General features: G+C 44.8%; 1 protein-coding gene across 1 annotated transcript; it reads right to left on the reverse strand.

The window, feature by feature from the left end:
• On the reverse strand, window positions 1–23,126 carry cfap61 (cilia and flagella associated protein 61). The gene is made up of 25 exons (XM_010882751.4): window positions 22,942–23,126; window positions 22,495–22,643; window positions 22,143–22,293; window positions 21,979–22,055; window positions 21,510–21,577; window positions 21,246–21,366; window positions 19,267–19,399; window positions 18,218–18,391; window positions 17,846–17,973; window positions 17,266–17,305; window positions 17,008–17,147; window positions 16,718–16,844; window positions 16,296–16,373; window positions 15,978–16,184; window positions 11,848–11,964; window positions 9,430–9,557; window positions 6,726–6,818; window positions 6,379–6,547; window positions 6,015–6,189; window positions 4,445–4,752; window positions 3,920–4,247; window positions 3,080–3,165; window positions 2,712–2,917; window positions 1,969–2,065; window positions 1–1,828 (listed from the first exon to the last, which is right to left on the reverse strand). Exons 2-25 carry the CDS (start codon window positions 22,635–22,637, stop codon window positions 1,628–1,630), a joined length of 3,495 nt encoding a protein of 1,164 aa, XP_010881053.4. The 5' UTR covers window positions 22,638–22,643; window positions 22,942–23,126; the 3' UTR covers window positions 1–1,627.
• Window positions 23,127–23,246: the final 120 nt, after the last annotated feature.

The following is a 23,246-nucleotide window of genomic DNA, read 5'->3' on the forward strand; positions in this document are numbered from 1 at the left end:
TTATTTACCCGAAATATAATGTTAAGTACACACACAACACACACACGGACTGTTGAGTTGCATGTTTTTGTTTGCTTAAGCTACAGAAATATTCAACCTCACTAAAGCAAGTCGGCAAACTGTTTACTGGTTAGGTAGGCTTTATCCTAAAAAGACATAAAAACAACAATATGTAAAATCAAACATGCAAATATTTATAGGCCCTTATGAAAAAATAACAAAGAAACATTTCAAGACAGCCAACGACATGTGTTGGATACGACAGTTGAACTCTGAACATAAGAATCAGTCATTTTACGCATACATAATTAATAAAACAGGGTCCCCTGCTTTGCATTACAATGCCCACGCTAGCGCAAGCTGTATATAGCTTCTGACTGAAAAAGAAATTGCACGGAAACATTTCCCCAAAAGCAATCTGACCAAGAGACACTGTCGGCGCGTGCTGTGCGTAATCAGTGTGTTTGGACAAAGCCGTCCGTCTCCAAATGGGCCAAACCATGATTATCTCTCCGTTACAACAGTGAAATCCAATTCCTTCAGGGTCAAATCATATCCCATCTTTAAAAATAAATATAGGCTAGACTACGGACCAGCATGGCTAGGGATGAGAAGACTTATGTAGTTTGGGTTAATATTTTAACCCATTGTCCCAAAAAACTACGTCAGATGTCTAGAAAGTGTTTTTGTGTCTACTGCGATGTCACCCAGCTGCTTTTCTCACAATAATATATATATATTTTAAATCGATTTAGTATTCAAAAGTCCTAAACGCCTATTTAGTTATGAACAGCCATATACATGTAGTCTATTTAAGAATGACTTGTAGGCCCTTTGCAACATAATAAAAATAATTATTCCAATAGTAATGAACGATGTTATTAATTAGGCAAACTCTTAAAAAGTGACCTATGTGCAAAATATTTTGCACTGAAAAGAGAAAGTATTTATTAGCCAAGAGACAGCACGATCCATTAGATGTCATTGAGCCATTTCATTTTATAGGTTCATATATTCTCATGATTCTCCCCATTAACATTTATCCTAACAATCTGTGACAAACGCTTGAACGAACCAATACGTTGAGGCGCGTGTTCGGCTATTTGTTCAGTGGCGTGTGCTGCCCAAATAGAGGCAGTGAAGATTTGTGCCTCATTACCATACAGCTGTAGAATATAAAATCCCCTCCTGGTGCACACTAAATCTACTTTCATCTAAGCCTAAGTCTTATTAGTTATCCAAATAACCTTTGCAGTCACAATTAGAGTATGCCTAGCTAAATCAATAACTGTCAAGTTGTCATTGTGAGAAAGCTGAATTTGACAATACCCTAAACATTGACTTAACCATTAGAAATAATAATCATGTTAGGAATTTATATTGTTTTCCCCTGTTATCTAAAGTCAGTCAGCTTTAATTTCTCATAAACTAAGAAACACAATTTTGGTATTCTTGTTCACGCTAAATAGGTTATCTGAAGAGGATTATTGTAAAAATAGGTTTAATACAAACAGTGCCATTTTTTTTTTTACTATGTTGGATGACAAAGTGTTTATCACAACACTGAATGCATATTTCTGTGATTACTATTGAAATGGAAATGAAGCAGGATAGCATGGAGGGTTAGTTACAGTAGTCCAGGCTGTGCATACATAGTCAATTGGAATCTGTTGAAACTCAGGTAATTCAGAGTGCTGGTCTTCAGGGAAGCCAATCCACCACTTGACTCAAACACCTTCTTGAGGAACACATCTGGTTCCTCAGTGAAGTCCAGCTTGTCATCTACCATCCTGTGAATTAGCTCTGCGATAGACATACCACTGTGGTCCTGGAGAAACAGAGAAGGCCCTGGTTAAGGCCTTTCTATTTCAGCTTCACCTTTACAAAAGCCAAGCATGGTCCACGAACACAACAACCTATAACACCATCCTTATTAATGTGAATCAAGGAAAATTAGAAAAAACAAACCTGCACTTTAGTTGATTCTATGATCTGTTGTATTTCCTTCTCAAAGTCTGGAAAGCGATCATGATATATTGCCAGGCACCATTTCTCCTTGAAATAACTAAAGAACCAGACACACCCACGCACATACACAGACACACACACACACAGACACACACACACACACACAGTCAGTGAATCCATCTAACATCCCCCAAGCGAACAGCAGCAGTATCGCCAATCAATTATTTTAACGGTTCATGATGTGTTCAGTCAGCTCCAATAATGACATTGAGAGTGGCCTCATTCATAGAGACGACAAGACCCTGTGAAGAATCCAGATTTAAAAAGTGTTAGAGAGCCTTATGACCACTGCTGGGTGGCTAAGCCATTGTCTCCTCCACATAGTAGAAAAGCAGATTGGGGACCTGCATAAACAGATTAGACCCAAGGACAATGGCTCCAATATCGCTGGGTTGCTTCTGTTGAAACATCAGAAACGAGGTCGCCCACACACAGTTCTCCAAATGCTAGTCGTTCAGGAAACTGACAGGGATAGTATCTGACGACAGACTTCTGAGAGAGCAGCCTTCAGCTAGATGCTAATTTACATAACCCTCATTGCTTTACCCTTTTTTTTCCCTACTGGGTACCAAAACTGTCTTGTTTTTTAACATTTGAAATGGAACTATATCTCTCCACTCCGTCTCTACCTGTCCTGTTGGCTTTGCGCTGTAACGTAAAGGTTATGTGAGCCCAGCAGCTACCTGTAAAGGTCGTGAACCAGGCCTTCGTCATAACGGCAACACAAGCGGTTCAGTAGCAGCTGGTGTTTCCCATAGAGACATAGGTAGTTGGAGACTGGGAAGGGTTTCAGGGACAGACAGGTGATGGTTTCCACCATTTCATACTGGTTCAGTTGCAGGTGAAAGTAGTTCCCAGTCTCTATTCGCCCAGTCAAAATCTCTTTGCCCTGAAGGGAGTAGGACAGGTCAATGAGAAAAATTATTTAGGAAATATATTTGTATTTGAGCTTAAATAGCTCAAAAAAGTGTCACCTGCAACCCCAACACTTAATGTGTACTCACATGTCAGCACATAGCCATGTATTTATAACATTTAAAATAGCACTTACCTCCATGTTATGAGCAGAACAAGGCCTTTGCTCGATGCCTGGTTTGGTCACATGTAGATAATTGTATCCCCCTGGCAGTCTCCCGCCTTGGTACAAAACCGGATGTACAGGTGTTAAAAGCAGGCAGAACAGCTGAAAAAGGTCTACTGGGTTTACTGAAGCTAAAAAACGTCTCCTATACAGACATGCCATGCTTTCAGGGAGCTTGAAAGTACTGCGTCCAACCGTGATAAGGAATACTTCATTAGTGTGATTCGTTAAATATTTTCTAAAAAGACATGGTATTAGATGAGCAATAAATAGCTACAGTTTGTTATATCAAAATAACAGAATTGTATGTGTGGATAACTACCACAGATAAACCGAACATTCTGTCAAAAGGGCAGTGAAATGCCCGGTGAAATGACGTTTCTACCACTCAGTAAAAAGTTCAAGGCCTTTTCAGTGGTTTGAAAAGGCCAAGCGGAAGTGGTTGTTTTGTGAACACACTGCATGACGTGACCTTGTTTACCCTGTGACTAACCAGATATCGCATCAGCCACTGTCATGTTTCATTGATGCCTGATTATCAAACACAATGAAATGAAAAAGAAGCGTGGAGCTCTGAGATTCCATTACCAGGGCACAATGTAGAGTATACAGAAATGTGGGACGGAATACATTCTCCTGAAAAGGCCTTGCATAACACCATCAGACAACGTGACCATGTGTGGTTTTCAATACATCAACAGGAATTGACAGGAGGCTACTGGCTATGATCAGAATTTCGCCACTATCAGAGCTACTGCACACGGATGAACTCGATGTCTTGGGCTATTTCTGTCTTGGACGGCTGCGGACCTTGGATCCTGGCCCGTGTATAGTTGGGGATGAGGCGGTCCAGGTCCGCTGGAGGGTTCATGGCGGGAGCCAGGGTGGGGTCGAAAAAGGCCAGCAGAGAGGCAGCCAGGTCCTGGCCCACCTCCCTGGGGTTGAAGTCGGAGTGGGACCACCGGTCGGCATGGTAGCGCCGGGAGAACTTGGTTAAGGGCCCGGCGGCACGGATGGCGGGGTCGTTGGTGTGGAACGCGGCGTCTATGACCAGCCGTCCGTCGTAAACCAGACAGGCATCGCTGATGGTCTTGAAGGCATCATAGTCCACCCCTTTGGAGGAGAAGTTTATAAAGACCTACAAGGAGATACCAAGGACGACGGGCAATTTACGACATCTTCTGAAAATGATCCTCTTAGCACTTTCCTATTATGCTCATAAGATTATACATTTCACCAATGAAATAGAAATGATAACTGGAGCCCGAAAACACCTCTTCCACATTATCATTAGAAACCTACACCTGCACCTCAGAGGCGTTCATCTGAACTTACAGAGCACTCCAGCCTGAGTGGCTGACCGTCGCTGGTGAATGACAAGGAGGTGATTGGCTCAGGGTGCTGTCCGTCATTCATCTGGGCCAGTGTGCAGCCGAGGTGCACATGGACCCCGGTTTTCTCCAAAGCCTTTTCCACGGCCTTCTTTACCATGGGGTTGCTGAAGCAGGAGCCGGGACTGCAGCTGGAGGCTCCGGCGGCGGGAAGATGGACAAGGTGGATGCGACTTCCCTGGACGCCCATGCGTAACAGAGCCTCTGCACAGGTGTACGCATCAATGGTGTTGCCGTACACAACGGCATTGCCTGCAAAGCCACAATAAAAACAAATGATCACAACAAATAAGAGACCCCATGAGTAGGACTGGTTGAAGTGTGTTATAGCCAGCCTTCTGAAATTACTCAGATGGTACGTGGACGGGGAAGGTCAGGTCAGTTGGCAACCAGAGGACAAGGCAAGCACACAAAAACCGCCTAATCTTCTCTTGGTCAGTAAAAAAAAGGATTTGGAAGGTTCCGGAAGTGTCTGCTTTCACCTGCAGCCGGGTTATCTTTTACCCTTAAGCTAACTATTTAAAAGAAACCAATTGTTGTTTTCCAAGTGATTTCGCAGGCTGGACGCATAGCTTCTGGTTGAATAGAAACATTTCTTAAGCCTGTATAAAAAAGATCACAAAAGTTGCTGAATTATTTATTCATAATTCGGGTTAAGAAATGAAACATAGTCAACATTGTAATTTCTATAGACTCTGCAAACATGTGGTTCACACATTTGTTGCAAATGAAAGCAGGTCGTTGAGGCGTTTCTGTTAATCAGGGCTTTTCTGTGTCTCTGTCCATGGTTCTGAAGTGGACAGCTACTGCAGAGCCCCTGCACTGGACAGTGCTGCTAGAACACCAATATACTTTATATATTTGTATGACTTTTTATATTGTTAGCATTGGTCATTCCTCTTCAATATTCCTCCATTCCTTTTTTTTTTTTTTTTTTACTAAAAACAGGTAAACATTTCAACAGCAACTTCTTCTTCTGAATCTTTCAAAACAATCGTCAGTCCACGTTCGAGTCGTAGTAAAACTATTTGCATTTCGTGATGATTTCCTCAAAACCAAGAGATCCCCCTAATTAGCCAACATAATAGGCTTAGTATGGATCACTAAACCACTCATTCCTTCAAAGGGAAAATATTAATTCTACTCAATGACATCAGTCTTTTCATCAGCAGAAAATAATGCCTCAGCCTGGATTCCTAAATTTCCTGCCCTGATGAATTGTGTACCATTTGTGACCCATTCTCTCATAAATTAAAAAACACCCTGTAAATGGCAGGAGATGGAAGAGGCAGACCTAGTTGAGAGATGAAATATTCTCCGCTCTCACTAATTACACCCTAATTATTCACAGGCTGTTGAATATTTATGGGAGGGGGTTATCATTCCTTAAGCACTTATTACATACAGAACATACATAATAGCCTGGTAGCCAGTGTATTCGTGCCAAAGATGCTTAGCATGCATAGGAGTGGTATTACGGCACAAGCTTGTTGATACCCAGGCCGTATACACACCGTTAGACTCAACGAAGTGACTCTGCAGCCACCGGTATGCTGTCACACAGTCGTGGTGGTCATTGAGGGTGAGGAGGTTGGACGGGACCGGCCCGGTGTATCTACGGTGGGGCCGGTCTGGGAGCTGGACGTCGGATGGTAGGTTGCAGATGTCAACGCCAGTGGGACAGGGAACCTAGCAGAGAACAATCGCGAAAAAACCTCACAGTGGTCTTCCGACATTACGCAGGTAAAAAAAAAAAAAAAGAAATACAACACGCCATGATATTTTTCTGCGCGCCGCGGAGAAATCCTAAGGATTATGTCCGAATGTCTCCAACTACTGACCGCTGAAACCTAGTGTTTCCGCAGTTCCCCCTCTCACCTGGTACTGCTGGCCTGTACAGAGGACCAGGTGATCAAATGGCACCCTCTGTCCCCCAGACAACAGCACGTTCTTGGCTGCTCTGTCGATGCCCACCATCTTGGCCATCACCACGTTGATCCAGGAGCGCAGCGACAGCTGGGCATGGTCCCTGTCACCGTAGCAATGGCTGAGGGAAGACAGGGGGGAGTTGAGGGGGACTGCTTGGCACTGTCAACAGCAGGGTCGTCCTTATGCAGTGTGACCCTTCTGCCGTTTCATTGACAGGAATGTTTGAAAACAACAGAAGAACTATAGGTCACTATAAAATCCTTAAATGGTAATTAGAAAAGCTATGGTTGGCTTACCTTGTGGACAGGAATCTCATGTTTTGGTCAGTATAGTAGCCAGGATAGCCATGTGTGGAGATCAGAGTGATGCTATTGAACCTCAGATGTGGGCTGGAGAGGGAAAGGAACACACACCGAAGGGCTTATAGTACAGTGTACAGTATCCTTAAGCCTGACACAAATGCTTAGTTATAGCAGAGTCTGCCTAGAGCACACGACAACAACATCACTGCAGACACAGTGCAGAATATTACATACATTTTCGTAAAAACGGGGACCTTATCATACCTAAACACAAATGCTCTTGACCTGATTAGAAAAGCTGTGTATTTCGCCAGCAATTATATTCAAGGGTTCCTGTTTCATTTTGTAACTGCAGGGAAATATACTAGATATACAGTAGACAAGAGCTTCCAGGAATAATAGTGGACATCACAGAACAATTAGCAAAGGCTCTCAGCAATGTGCTGTTATTCTCCATGAGTTGAATGAGGTGCAGATGCAACTGAATGCTTCAATATAAAACCCTCTTTGCATTTCATCCACATCGGTATTCATAAAAAAATCCCCCCCCCCCCAGTCCTCGTATTAAAAGCCCTTCCTTTTGTTTCATCCGGTTTTGTTCCAGGCCTGTAGAGTTCGTCTAGTAGTGTGTCTTATGCGTTTACTATCACAAGTGTAAAAGGTCTCTTGTGATGTAAATGTCCTCCTTTGTTCGATGCCAAATGGACATTATCCCCGTTGGTGACACAACAGAAAAAGCCTCAATGGCGCTGTGTGAATGGACATGTACACTGGGGTGAGCTATGTCATGTCAAGCCTTAGATCTCCTGCAAGTCGGCTGTGAGAGAAAGTCATTGATGTGGGCTAATAAATGCACTGCATCAAAGTTGCAAATCTGCGTATGAAATGTAGAATACCCATCCAGGCAGAGCCAATGTACCAACGGAGCCCTGCAACCCATCAGTTTCAATATATATTACCACTCGGCTTGATATGGAGAACAAGCCAGTCAGCTGTAGCTTTTATTCACAACGACAGACTAAACCAGTGCGTTTTCTTGTGAAAAGGGAGTAACCAGAGCTCATTTCAATCCAACTGTCCGTGTTAGTCGGAGCCAGAAGGTGGGGTTAGCTTCCAGCACTGAGGCATTAAGGTCTGTTATTGGACCCTGGGCGTGACCAAATCACCAGCTCCTGGCTGTCTGTCGCTCTGTTATCAGCCCCTGACAGACCTCGGATCTGACCCCCGAAAACACCACTCCCCTCACTGACCACCAGGATCACTGCCTCTTTATCTGGCTGCCCTGCTCCCCCCCCCCCGGCTCTGACCCTGGCCCACTAATTAATGGAGGAGTGGGGGTGGGCTGGACGCTGGCGGAGGAGGAGGAGGGGAAGCTGGAGGCCAGCCGTTTGGGTCGGTCTGATAAGACGGCCCAGCAGAACCCAAGCTGACCCATCACTCACCCAGGCCCCGTGGTACCACCACCTCGTCATTTGTTTAGTGGACTCTAACTGCCTCATTAGTCAAGTCATTAGTGACAGCAAACACAGATCGCTGCAGAAGATCCCTGACAGGAGAACAGTGGAGTGGCTAATTAAAGGGCCAGCGCTCGGCCCTCCTGAATGCCAGCCCCAAGCAGCTGCGTGCCCGTCGCCCCCCCCCCCCAACCCCCCCACCCCCGTCACCCAACCCCCCTCTTGCCCCTGCCTGCCAACCCCCTCCCTGAGCGATACGCACTCCGTCCATCCACGCCGCATTCACTTCCACACACAATGAGCCGGTTGCCTGGCAGTTATCGCCTCGCGGCGAATGAGCCGGCCTCAGTGTCGTATTGTTTGGGGGAACTGTTAATCTCAAAAGACGGAAGGAACACAAACACATAGCATTGCTTAAGCTTTCCAGCCGGCCAAAGGTCTGGTGACATTTCCAGAGATTGGATTCTTGGAATTAAAGACAAATGCAGGAGAAAAAAAATCTTTTTTTTTTTTTATTCTATTGAGTAACACTTTAAACAAGTGTTTTTATTTGTGATCCTGGAGGGTTTTGCCGCGTGCGAAGGCTTTCATCCAAGCCTGAATCTAAACCTCATTCAACAACCAAATCATCCCAGTCACCAAAGACTTTGATGAGCAAGAATCTGGATGTGCAGATTTAAAAGAGAAAATTGGTCATTCATGACGCTGCAAAAATTTACTGTAAGAAACTAAAATGTGACAGTGTGGTACCGGTTTTTGTCACTGTGAACTCAGACTGGCGGTAGGCTGGTTGTACAGATTGCGCTGCTGGGAGAGGAGATGCTAGGACAGTATGTTCACACATGTTGCTCTGGGTGGGGGTGCCTATTAGCCTCCTCCCATCTCATATTTCCACAAATCACTACGGCTAAAGCTGCACAGGCTGCTGCTCTAAGACCTAGCAGTCACTTCCACTAATTACAATCATCTAGAGGAGGATCTCATTGAGCTTCCTGTAAACCAGTGGTTGTCAAACCTCTCCTCAGGGACCCCTCGCATTTTGTTGTAGCAATGAACTAGCCCAACTGATTCCCCTATTCAAGGATTTGATGATTGGTTTACAAGTCGGGTTAGTGTGCGCGCTCAGGGACACAGAAAATACACCGAAAATGTGGGGGTCCGTGGGCATCGCTCTGAGGACCAGTGCGGCCAGAACAATTTCAAATACACAATTTACGAATTCTATGTATAAACATTTTCAATACCAGAAAGCAAACACCTCCAGAACTGCCAGGCCAGTATCTGATGCCCCCACCACCACAATCCTAGCGTTGATGGTGACTTTCGGTTCCAGGGTCAGCTTTCGGTTGATGTGGTTCAGCGCATATGGGACCTGAGGAGAGGAGAGACAGGGCGTGTTTGTGCAAGTCACATATTCAGTTGTTGGATTGGATATTTGTTATTTTACTTGCTACATCAATTTAACCAAGATAAATGCACAATTTTTTGCAATTTCAAATTCTTAAAAGCAGCACTAATAATGTGCCCATTGCTGAATGCCAAACGTAACCCATTTAGGTTTATTTGAATGACAACGACCTAAAACCCAGAGACGAGCATTTCTCTGAGCACTTAACTACCTTAAAGAGACTGCCAGCCGTCAGCCCAAAAATCCAAATAGTCTTTAGTGGCGTTTATCAAAAAAGATGGATATTTTTAAGAGGCTTCCACTGGAAGGTCTGAACCATGGTAAGTGTCAGCACTCCTACTCCAATTGTAACTCATTCATTAACGTTACTTGCCCTATTGAAAATACATTTCTAAATGTCAGAGTATTCAACACATGGCACGCTGTCAGAATGAATGCAGAGAACACTGTTTCATCCACAGAATATTTCCAGGGCCACGAATGCTGGCGTGGACCACTAATAGACACACTGTGATCTGAGTGCGCTAATTGGTCCAGGAGCATTCATATAATTAGCCAGACTGGTTCCTCTAAACACCTTGTCGGATGGAAAATGGACAACATAAATGAAGGAAAAACCTGTGGGTGGAACTAACCTTCAATTTATATTTATGTTATTGCCAGTAGCCCCTGGTCTGTTCTTAAACGAACACACACAACATACTGTAGGTCCAAACTCTGAAGTCACGTGAGAATGAGCAAATGCTATCAAACCTCATGTAATGAAGTGGAGGAAAACAATCCATCCAGCTCATTGCATCTTTATTTAAATTTGTAACGACCAATCACACAGCGCTGATCCGTCACGTCCAGGTGGGTGAGGTGCGAGGCAGGTGCAGCTGCCCCATCCCCCCCCCGCCCCCCGTGCGGAGATGCTACCTAACCTTTCCTCCAACATAATGGCCAGGCGGTGTGACCATGGCACGGTGTAATATGATCCCGTATTGACAGAGGGAACAGGTGCTTTAAATCTGATTAATACATTTGTGAGGGACACCAGGCTTGCGTAATAGGACCGAGTCCTAAACAGCACCCTATTGCAGTACAGCGCTGCTTTTGACCGCGGACCAGTGGGGTCTCAAGTCAAAAAGGAGTGAACTACATGGGGAACGGGGTGGCCTTTGGAACGCAGTTGGAGAGACAAAGCTGCGAGGCAGTGCTCTGCTCTCCTCTTATCTGCGCGGCAGCCGGGATGTGATGGTTGCCGTGTTACCAAAGGGGGCTTCTGAATTGGGCTGCCTGATAGGAGGAAACACAGGTGTATCTGCTGATACATGGGGGAGAGGGGAGTGGCATGTGTAGTATACCTGACACACGGAACACAGGCTCTCATTAAATCCATGACCTGTCAGTCAAAAAGCAAGGCAGGGTGTTCTGTCTTTTTAGTACAGAACACACTCGGCACTAAAACTCCATTGATATTATTGATAGGCCAGTAAAACAAAAAGTCTGCAATATATATTGTGTAAAAGTCAAATGGGCTGTAGCTAGCGAAAGTAAAAAAAAAGGGGTAAAAAGCACTATCTATTAGTGATAACACGTGTTTTAACACAACATGTGCATCATTTCCAATACAAGTGTTTGATTGAGCTTTCACCTATTTTGAACATTCCCCTCATTTACTTCCACCTGTTCAGTCCAGCCAGATCACTGGTCATGGGAGAAAAGGCACAATGACTGGAAGCTAGTTAGCACTGAGACACAGCCCAGGCTCAGGACTGAATGATAAGTGGTCTATGAAGAGTTACCAGTTTAACAGCAGAGACAAACATCCCCAGCCATCTGTCAGAGGAACCATCTGCTGCCCTCATCTATATAAATATAAGTCCTTTAAAAATAGCCTGAGGAAATGGGTGAGGGAAGACTACTAAAGACATGTTTTACATAAATAATAACACAAAATAGCCATTGTCATGTGCAAGGTTCAAAACTGCAATGCAGTTTGTACATGGATTGGCTAACTGGTGTGTTTTCCCTCACAAAGATTCTCTAGATGTGATAAATACTTCATGCTAAAAGGGAAATCCATACATTTTAAAACAGCGCCCTCTTGTGGGCATGTAAATGACTAAACGTTGAGATATTTCCCTACTTTCTCACATAACCTCGGTTTTTCTCACTTGGTTAACCTGAAGACCTTGAATATTCACCCATCTGCAATCCCTGGCATGTTAAACCACCAACCACCTTGTTGACCAGCTGCTGCTCTGCCCACCTGGTCCTTGGTGATCCGAATGGATGGCGCATTGATGCCCAGCTCCTCCAGGGGGTAGACAATCTGGTGTCGCGGGCGCACCGGGACCATGCAGTTCAGGACAGAGGCGCAGGAGTACTGGAGGCATTGGAAAAGGGTCAGGGGTCAGGTGTGTGGATTCCTATGAGCTGTACCATCAATCAGGCATTGACTCCGTTCCCTCCCTAACACTCCGCTCTCTGCCTAACACTCCACTCTCTGCCTAACACTCCGTTCTCTGCCTAACACCTTTGGTTTAATTGTGACACACAGCGGGGGGCCATGTTTGTGCTGCATATTGCGGTGGCCAGGGTCAATTGTTCCTATTTCCCCGGGCATGGCGGGGGTTGTTAACCTGTCTGTAATATTGGGGGGGGTCATGGCCCCTTGTCCCGCCGGATCTATGGCCCTGGAGTTATAGAAATACTGCAGGCTTGTTTTTTTAATTTTTTTACATGTAATAAAAACCAATGCAGGAATGATACACAGAATTGGTCAATTAAAACAGCACGGAGAGAAAAATAACTAATTCAAAATGAGGAAGAGACGTTATGTCTACAGCCTCTCTCGCAGCTGGCAAAACCCTGTGCGCTCTCTGTCTACAGCCAAATAGGTGATTCCCTCTCCCATTAGCTTTTCCATAATAATTCTATTTACACGTCATCATCTCCCAGCCTGTTCCATGTTTGCAGAAGGTAATTAGAAGAGGGGAAGGAAATGGACAAGTGTAGAGGACTCTGTACAGTGAGGAGAATCTGAAGACACACACACACCCAGATACACAAAAAAAGGCTGTGAAAAGATGTCATCGTGGTCTATCAGCTCGGGTGCTCAGTGTGCCTTCACCTTTCAGGGTGATCGTGGCTTACGGAGCGTGGGCCCTCTCGGGCTTTGAGTGGTCCAGACTGGGTGTGGGAAGCCACGGGGTCAAACTGTTCAGCCGTTTGCTGTTCCAAAACACAAGGTGCAGGAACGGACATTGTTTTGGGCAGCTCCAGAAACTGTTACCCTGGGGCTCGCGTGGAAGACGTTACCACGCTGCTCCCAAACATACATAATTGGATTCCTTAGTCGTCCGGGTTGGATCCAATTCCATTTTTGAAACAGGATTTTAAGAAACTGATTGCTAGAGACATTGCTAGTCACAAAGAGACTGAATTCCTCAGGACCTGTGCCATGCCATGCCCACTGGACATCTCAGCCGACTCCATGTCACAAATGGCCATAGGACTGCTGCAAATCCATAATTATTTTCTAAGACGTCTTTGACACCTTCTGGAAGCAAGAGGATGGCATCCATTTAAATGACATGGGAGCTGGAATTGCCTGGAATATTAATCTTTCTTTTATAACACACGTGGTGTAGTTGGGGAGGCAAGGTCGTCTGGTGGTTAACACATTTAACTACTGTCTGAAAGGTCCCTGGTTCTAACCCTCCAAGGACGAATGCATTTTTCTTCTGTCACTGCCCCTGAGCAATATCTTGACGTACAAAAAGTATTCAGACCCTTAATTCTGGCAGCGATCACAGCTTCTTGCGTATGCTTCCACCAGCTTTGCATAAATGGGCAGTTTCACTCCACTGTTGTCTTGGCTGTGTGCTTCGGGTCATTGGCGTGCTAAAAATTAATCTTTGCCTCAGTCTTTATGGATGTCGGTATTTTTGCTTTATTCATCCTTCCCTCAGTCCTGACCAGGGTCCCGGTCCCTGCCGCGGAGCTGCACAGCATGATGCTTCCACCACCAGGCTTCACCGTATGGACGGCTTTGAGCGGTACCTTGTTGCCGCCAGACGTAGCGTTTGGCAATCAATTTTGTTCTTATCGGACCAGAGAATCTTTTTTTCTCAGGCTCTCATAGACCTTCAGGCAGCCTGATGTCACATGCCTTTTACTCATGTTTGATATTTGTCTGGCCACTCATAGATAAAGGTCTGATTGATGGAGAACAGCAGAGATGGTTGTCCTTCTGGCGGTTTCTCCCGTCTCTGCAGAGAAGCCCTAAAGCTCTGGTCGAGTGGCTGATACGTCTCACGGGCAGAACTCCAACGAGTTGGACATGAAAAACATGTTTGTGTCTAAGATTGTGCCCCGATTCTCCACTCTGTTCCAAAAGCTGGCACCATCCCACTATCTTGCATGGATCCATAGAATTAGACTGAAAGGTCCAGCCTACCAATGCAAATACATCCAATCTTCTTTCAAATCCATTCAAACGAGAGTGCAGGTACCCATGTCAGGGACAGGATTGAGGAGTGGGACGGGGGCCTTGTGAGCTCTCTCAGCCATATGCCTAGCCAGGTAGCAGAAGGCCACATCCATGTTAAATGGCAGAGTGAACATGTTATTATATTGCCACTGCAGCACCATCCACCCCCCCTTGAGTCTCTGTATGTGAAATTTAGTTTTGTAGCAAGTTCCTGTGACGGGGCTGATGATCTATGATATGGACTGAAAATCTTTTGAGTTGCTGTTATTATTTTGAAAGAAAAAAACAAATAAAACCTCCCTATATTAGATTATTCGCTCCAGTCCAGACCTGACCTTGTGCATTTAAACTAATCAATGTTGTCCTGCAACCCTCAGGAAACTATGAAAGGGGAGTGATCCAACGGCTTAACGTCATTGCAGCGAGGGGGCAACCTCAACAGCTCCTTCAGCAGACGGCCCCCACCTGTCCCCCCAGACGCTGCTGACCGAGGGGGCCCTCCATCAGCCAGATGACCATGCTCTCTCAGGGGAAGTGAGGGCTGGTCTGTGTTTGACAACTCGGATTAGACAACGTGCACATCAAGTTTGTGGGTGGGTGGAGAGATTTCGCATTTCATAGCCCATGGTATACACGCACCCGTTCAGGCTACTGGGGCATAGAGATCGAACAAGCCCACTGTTGAATTTCAATCAAGTGCTGTTTATCAAATGAGGTGATATGGCATACTTGCATTATAATTGGCAGACAAGATGGGACATGTCGGTTTTGTTTTTGCAGTCGACTGCACCCAGCTTCTGCTACTACAACATGTCAAGTTAAAACGGAGAGAGAATGTTGTAGCCAGACTGCTGCCAGATTTGTGTTTCCGCTTTTCAGAAACATAAAGAAATAAGGAGCATTTCCACCAAAGATTTAAAAAATTACTTTTGTTTAAATACATTTTATTTACAAAAGTGAAAAATAAAATAAATGGGAATGGATTCAGTGAGCAGGTATGAATGTGCTCCAAGCTATACCTTCAATATATCCTTTCAGTTCTTCATTCCAGTATTCCTTGAAAGACCGTGAAGGATGTGTTGATACAGTGAAATGCATAATATAAACTAGGTTGAAGTTTGCTTGGATTTCGGCATTTCGATGTAAACATAAAAACATAGAAGGCCCAGTTAGCATTTTCTAATGAGGTGATGTGTTTTCTTACACAGCTGGATAACGCAGAGGTGCCATAAAGTCAAAACCTAACAACACACAAAGCCAATCCTCCCTCCAATTTGGATTTAAAAAGGTGTTTTTATCTATTTGTTTATTTGCTCTTTTTTATAGTCCCAGAGAAATAGATTGACCAAAGCTGAGTTGTTTCAGTTGATCTGTGAAAAGTCGATGGGTAGTTATTCCACATAGATAACTTTTTGAGGATCTGTGTGCAGTAGCATATTTCATTACAGGGGTTCTCCTACCCCCTCAAAGGATCTCCTACCCCCTCAAAGGATCTCCTACCCCCTCAAAGGATCTCCTACCCCCTCAAAGGATCTCCTACCCCCTCAAAGGATCTCCTACCCCCTCAAAGGATCTCCTACCCCCTCAAAGGATCTCCTACCCCCTCAAAAACCGCTATTCTTTTAGAAATCAACCATCAGGATAGCCACCAATATTCCATATCCCTGGGGAGTAAATTAAGCTTATTTTCTCCTGGAGCAGTTCAGTGACCAGGCTTTTCCAGGAGGCTCTCTAGTTAGTCTGGAATTGTTCCCATTCATGTTATGACAGCTGATGCCCCTAGTCAAGAAACTTTGGCTAAATATCTCCGCCTGCCATGGGAAACACACACTAACGGTCACATACACACATGGGGGGGGGGGGGGGGATAGCACAATTAGGAGTTACTCTAAACACACTCTCACCCTTTGTTTGTGGTAGGATGGGAAGACACGGTAGTAGAGGCAGGACTTGTGGGCGAGCCGCAGTACCTCCTTCAGGAGGTGCTTGGAGTAGTGCTGGAAGATGGGGTTCAGGACAAAATGACAGAGCTGGCCGTGCTCCTCGTATCCGTGGTGGCTGAAGTAGATGAAACTCTCAATGTTGTAGTTGGCTCGGATGTAATCTATGTCCTAAGAGAGAGAGAAACAGACAGACGGAGAGATAGAAAGAGAATGGAGGAGTTACTAAGACTATGAGAAAATGTTTTTCTATCTGTCTTAGGATGATAACCAAGAAAATACCTCCTCATTTCGGATGATCACAATCCCAACGACTTGGTTCTGAACTTGGGCCACGAACGCCTGCAAGGCTGTTCCATTCTGGAAGACCAACAAGGAGAAAGACAGGATGAGAGATGAGATATTACACATGAGGATTACACGGAAATATGGTTCCATTTTCGTTTCCAAAGTAATTATCTGTGTTGGAGCACTGTCGCGGCCCTGTCTCACAGCTTGAGTGTCAATCACCACTGGAAATGTGGTTCATAAGGCGCTTAGTTACTTCCTTTCAATAACGATCAATCAGTCCTCCAACATCGCAATTGTAATCACTCTGGAACGGTTTTGGTGTGATTGATATAATGAGACGAGCTACATGAGGTAAATGGAACTAGCCCAATCCCATGTCCTGTTGACAGTAGTATTCCCTGAGCGTGACTGACCGTGTCTCTGCGGGCCTGGAAGTACATGTCGAGATCCTCCAGCAGGGACTCGTTCTGACTGAGTCTCTTCACCAGGACACAGACGGCAGGCCTGTCACCAGTCACTGCCAGCCTCACAGCAAACGTCCTGAGGAAACAAGATGGTCGTGACCGACGTGGTCCAAACAACTTCCACTGTATGTTCAGTATACCCATCCGTGAATTCTCCACACCTTTAATTCTAACAGCTTATGTGTATGATAATGGGTAAAACTATTGCAATATTCTTGGAGGACGACACAGGAACCCACTTGAGCAGGCCAGAGCGGTGGAAGATGTAGAGCTCCTCGGGCAGGATGCTGGTGTGATGTGGGACCACCCGGTGGAAGTTCTGGAGGAGGGGCAGCTCGGGAGCCAGCTTAGGCACAGAGATGACGCAGAAATCCCTGTCCTGTGGAGGAAACGAGACGACAGATCGACCTGTTCGCGTAACATAAGCATCTCCGAGCATCTGCATTAAGGAAGTTCATTTGTAAGTTTAGTAATACTGTGTGCATGAGGGCACTTACGGGGAATAGTTGAAATACATAAGGCAAGAACTCAGTCGATCTGTGGGTGGAGATGAGTAAGGGGAGTTAAGTGAAACTGTGCCTCCGCCAAGGCTCTAATCAGAGCCAGCATGGAGATCACAGCAGTGTAACAACTGGCCAAGCAATCTGCCAGTCTCAGTACAATGCCTGTTGGTCTCGGCTCAACTTCTTCCCTTCACACTGCTGTCACTTTAAGCACCATACTCATTAATTACATGTTCATTCGCGGTGGGGAGTGACTGGCTTCCATATTACAGAACAGCTGGGCTGTAAGGCGACAGGACCAGTGGCCCAGCGGGGGCCAACTAGCTATCATTCAGTCCAGGACTGATACACACTGGAGGGCTGCCAAACTCAAATGTTGTTTCCACAGCCTCAGTGGGGGGGAAAAACTAAACTTGATCAACTTCAAATAATGGGCAAGTTTCTTCTTCATATTTTTTAATACAGACAATTTGTTGCGCAACTGTCGATGTAATTACTAGACAGGTACTTAATCAATACATTACCTAGCAATAAACATCAAATTATGCTTGTGACACATGACCCCTGAACTTACCTCATTTCAAATTTCTTGTCAATGGCAAATAACTGAATGCAAAATGCGTTGGGTGTTTGTAAGACCGTTGGTTCCAGAGTCCATTCCGACTCCTGAGGCCCTACAGCACACGCCTGGGTGTCCTCTGGCTACAAGGAGAGCAGTAACATATTAATACAGCCTATCAGAAAGAGATGCAAGAGCGCACCAAGCTTCCTTATTCAATATTATCCATCTCACGGGTTAATTGCTCCAGTATTATCCTGTGGTCTGCTAGTGTCCCATTCAAGCCATTTAGCAGACGCTCTTCCAAAGCACCATCAGCAGGAATTGCATTTTCATAGCTTTTTCGCGAAACTCACAACGCTGGCGTCACAAGTGCCATGGTCTCACCAAGTGATGGGACACCGGGGGCCTGTGTCCCTCTGCCTCAGGGGCCAACTCAGTCATCTGCTCTGGACTGGGCTTATACAGGCCGTCGAAAGGCCCAAGCTCGAAGTGCTCGTTTAGCAGCTTCAAGTTGATGTCACCACTCACACTGATGAAACCCACCGCGGTCCCCTCGTTCTGTGAAGACAGCGCACAGACAGAAAAGGTTATTACACCGTAATGCTATTTGTGATCAAATAGGCAGTTTAATTCCTCTGTATCAACACTAGTAATATTCTGCACATGTGCATACTATTAGAGATGACCAATTATTTTGCACTTTAGGATGTTTCCATTGCCTAAATACTGCTTCAAGGGAGTTGAAAATCAGTCAATAGTCCTACGCTACAACTATCATTTGAAGTGTGGCGCTGAAATATGATTGGTTTCCAAATGAGAGCTTTATAAATGGTTAGTACCAGAGGGTGCACAAATGAATGTGCGCAGTTGATGAATAATTGACAAGGCTCCTAAGAAGAAGTGAGGGCTGAATAGTACAACCCTCTTGGGCAATGTTGTGCTTTTTGTTCTCCGAATAGAGAACACATCCAGACAAAACCCCCAAAATGCTACAGATGTCTGGACACAATATGTTCAGTGAGAGCATGTCTTGGCAGAGTGTCAACTCTCATCTACCATATGCTGCCATGAACACGTCAGCTTGAGTTGCAGGGAAGGGAGGAGAGATCTGTCATCTTCTAAATCTAGGGGGATAGTAGCCCTGTAGGATTTCTGTGAACCATGCAATATCATCAGCACTAACACTATATACATTTAAATAGCCTTAATGCTCTGACAGTGAATTAGAGATAACTGATGCAAATGAGAAAACAAACTGACAGATGCAACATCATAAAAAACGAAATGCTCGATCTGACCTAATCTAAACTCAAATAAACGTATGAGCTGATGTTTTTTTCCCCCTAACCCATGGTTTTGGCTAAAGGCGGAATGTTTTTAAGGTTAAAAAAAATATTCTCATGACAGCAAAGATATAAAACTGTAAACATAACCTCACAAACAGCTGCGTGATGTTCTTCGTCCTGAGCCTCGACGAGTTCAGCCAGGAAGTAAGGTCCATAGGATTCTGTGAGTGCTGTTGTCTGCTCCGCAAAGATGTGTGTAAGATCATCGCTATCCTCCACCCTGTAACAGAAGCCACAATAACCATCTGAATTCTATGATTAACCCCAAGATCATTGCTCATGATGTGGCCTGAGTGGTGTCGCTGGCCAAAATTAACATATAATTGTGTGAACAGGTCGAATTGAACCATTCCCAAAGTCCGTAAAAAAGGTATGTTTCAGACTGTGAACTGCAACATAACGTCTGAGGACATACAGTAACTCACAGAAGTGAGTACATCCCTCACATTTTTGTAAATATTTGAGTATATTTTTTCATGTGACAACACTGAAGAAATGACTCTTTGCTACAATGCAAAGTAGTGAGTGTAGAGCTTGTATAACAGTGTACATTTGCTGTCCCCTCAAAATAAATCAATACACAGCCATTAATGTCTAAACCGCTGGCAACAAAAGTGAGTACACCCCTAAATGAAAATGTCCAAATTGGGCCCAAAGTGTCAATATTTTGTGTGGCCACCATCATTTTCCTGCACTGCCTTAACCCTCTTAGGCATGGAGTTCACCAGATCTTCATAGGTTGCCACTGGAGTCCTCTTCCACTCCCCCATGACGACATCATGGAGCTGGTGGATGTTAGAGACCTTGCGCTCCTCCACCTTCCGTTTGAGGATGCCCCACAGATAGGGTTTAGGTCTGGAGACATGCTAGTCCATCACCTTTACTCTTTACCCCCTTGCTTCTATAGCATGGCAGTGGTCGTCTTGGAGGTGTGTTTGGGGTTGTTATCATGTTGGAATACTGCCCTGCGGCCCAGTCTCCGAAGGGAGGGGATCATTCTCTGCTTCAGTATGTCACAGTACATGTTGGCATTCATGGTTTCCTCAATGAACTGTAGCTCCCCAGTGCCCGCAGCACTCATGCAACCCCAGACCATGACACTACCACCAACATGCTTGACTGTAGGCAAGACACACTCCTCAACTGGTTGCCGCCACACATGCTTGACACCATCTGAACCAAATAAGTTATCTTGGTCTCATCAGACCCCAGGACATGGTTCCAATAATCCATGTCCTTAGTCTGCTTGTCTTCAGCAAACTGTTTGCGGGTTTTCTTGTGCATCATCTTTAGAAGAGGCTTCCTTCTGGGACGACAGCCATGAAGACCAATTTGATGCAGTCTGCGACGTATGGTCTGAGCACTGACAGGCTGACTCATCACCCCTTCAACCTCTGCAGCAATGCTGGCAGCACTCATATGTCTATTTTCCAAAGACAACCTCTGGATATGACACTGAGCATGTGCACTCAACTTCTTTGGTCGACCATGGCGAGGCCTGTTCTGAGTAGAACCTGTCCTGTTAAACCGCTGTATGGTCTTGGCCACCGTGCTGCAGCTCAGTTTCAGGGTCTTGGCAATCTTTATGTAGAGCAATAATAATTTTTTTCAGATCCTCAGAGCCATGAGGTGCCATGTTGAACTTCCAGTGACCAGTATGAGGGAGTGTGAGAGCGATAACACCAAATTTAACACACCTGCTCCCAAATTCACACCTGAGGCCTTGTAACACTTATGAGTCACACGACACCGGGATGGAAAATTTCTAATTTGGCCTAATTTGGACATTTTCACTAAGGGATGTACTCACTTTTGTTGCCAGCGGTTTAGACATTAATGGCTGTGTGTTATGTAATTTTGAGGGGACAGCAAATGTACACTGTTATACAAGCTGTACACTCAATACTTTACATTGTAAAGTGTCATCTCTTCAGTGTTGTCACATGAAAAGACAATCAAATATTTACTAAAATGTGAGGTGTGTACTCACTTCAGTGAGATACTGTATATTGGTAGATTACACAAATAGATAAAGCCAAAGAGCTAATGATGCCTTTTTGGCGGACCTGGCACAGCGGACATGCAGATGGGGGCAATATTTGATTCTCTGGCACACAAATGCTGAACACTTGGGCCCGTGGTCCGTTAGGCTCTTCATTGGCTCAAAGATCTCCACCAAGGCAGGCTCTGAAAGACACAAAGTGGGACTGGTGTTACTGTAAATCCTTCACAATAGTCACCTCCTAAACGCATGTCAGCAGTTGACAGAACACAGAACAAACCTCGCCGTCAGTGTTGTATAGTAAAGTGACTGTGACACACACACTCACCCAGACCTCCACTGGTTGTGGTGACCAAGCAGATGCACTGCAGCTCTGTAACAGCGCTGAACACAGTTCTGTAAGGAGAAGATGTTCACTTCTCTTCTTCACACAATCCATCACCCTGTTAAGAGCCGCTAATGCATGCAACATCACATCACCGGAATCTAATTTTGTGTTGCTGAAATTTGATGGAACAGCCGCGGAATCAAATTGGAAAAGCATATGCGGTATAGGAATGGCAGACTGCTGTATCGCTAGTTGCCACAAACAAGATTCAAACATGGTATTATTATATTACGGAAGAAGTTGAAGATGATGTGTGCTTTTTTTTTTTAGTTCATTTCATGAAAGGGCTTGTTATATGATCATGAGCAGCGTCGTGGCAATACCCGTTGTGTGTTGTTGTACAAAACGCTGACCCTGTCACACATTGACCCACACCTTAAAAACATATTAACATACATTGTCTCCTTACCTTACAATCTCTTTGGCACTCCCGACGGAGAAGTCTGGCTGCGCCACAAAGAGGTGCAGAAAGAGTGTGTTCAGAGGCTGTCGTAACAAGAACACACAGTTGAACCCAGAGGAGAGGAGAGAAAACACAAACAAGCATGTCGTCTGTTCACGCTGAACACAAACCGTGTAGTTTTCAGCGCCGTAGTTTTCACACAGGAATGGTTCCCAACCGGCCTGGTCTACGATGCCTCCCATGGGGTGATCAGAGAAGGCAGCATGGGCCAGCACCTTATCGTTTGCACTGTTCAGGGTCACGGCCAGATTGGCCCTCTCTCTGAGGATACAGAGGATCGGAGGGGGGGGGGGTTGGAAACCTTCAATTGTGGTGTCCATGCTACAAGTGCCTTTTTTGCCACAAGATGCCTCAATGTAACTCTGAGCGAGGCCCTGGTGTGCCATTGGAGCTCTCTAAAAATGGCTTCAGAAACAATACATGATTGATTCGGCAGACATCTGTAAGGTTATAAATACTCACAGTAGATGAATGACATTTACTCTTCCAAATACTGCCACAGTGTCAGGACCGATTAAGCTGTTGATCTCATGTGCATCTGATGACTCGGTTCTCCTCAAAGTCACATTTTCAACTTTGCCACCCAAGGAAGTTATGGTCCTCATCCTTCTCTGATTTTAGAAGAGATGCAAAATAAGAATCATATTAACTTGGCTGGGTGGCTAAATTGCAGGCCATCAACAAAATGTAATTAATATACCTAAAATGTATTCTGAAAATGAAGGGAGATTTTTAATTGACACATTATTTTTATTTATTTTTTATTTATTCATAGAGCACAATTCTTGTAAAATATTTAATAAATGTTTATTCATAAACATAAAGCTGCTAACATAGAGTACGTATATCTACCGTACTAGCTATCTAGGGTAGCTAGTAGTACTACTAGCTAACTTTACCGTAACTCACCTGGCGTAGATACGAATAGTACTAGCACTGTGGACAGCAAAGGAATCAAACAAAAAGAATAACAATTCTCGTATATATTGTAGTGGTCTTACAAATTTGCAACAATGAAGCAAATCAAGGTTTAACTTTCATGCTTATATCATACATGAAGTGTCAGTAACCGTTCTTCTGTATTTCTTCTTTATAAATGGACCAGTTTCAGCTGATGTTGTAACTATAGAAACGGAACGCTCGATGACGTCTTGGTGTGAAGGGTTACAGTTCATAGGTTACGTTTGGAGTTACGTTCGAGGCACACACTTTGA

The sequence above is a fragment of the Esox lucius genome, chromosome 18 (assembly GCF_011004845.1).
Source record: "Esox lucius isolate fEsoLuc1 chromosome 18, fEsoLuc1.pri, whole genome shotgun sequence".
In the NCBI taxonomy this organism is placed as follows: domain Eukaryota; kingdom Metazoa; phylum Chordata; class Actinopteri; order Esociformes; family Esocidae; genus Esox; species Esox lucius.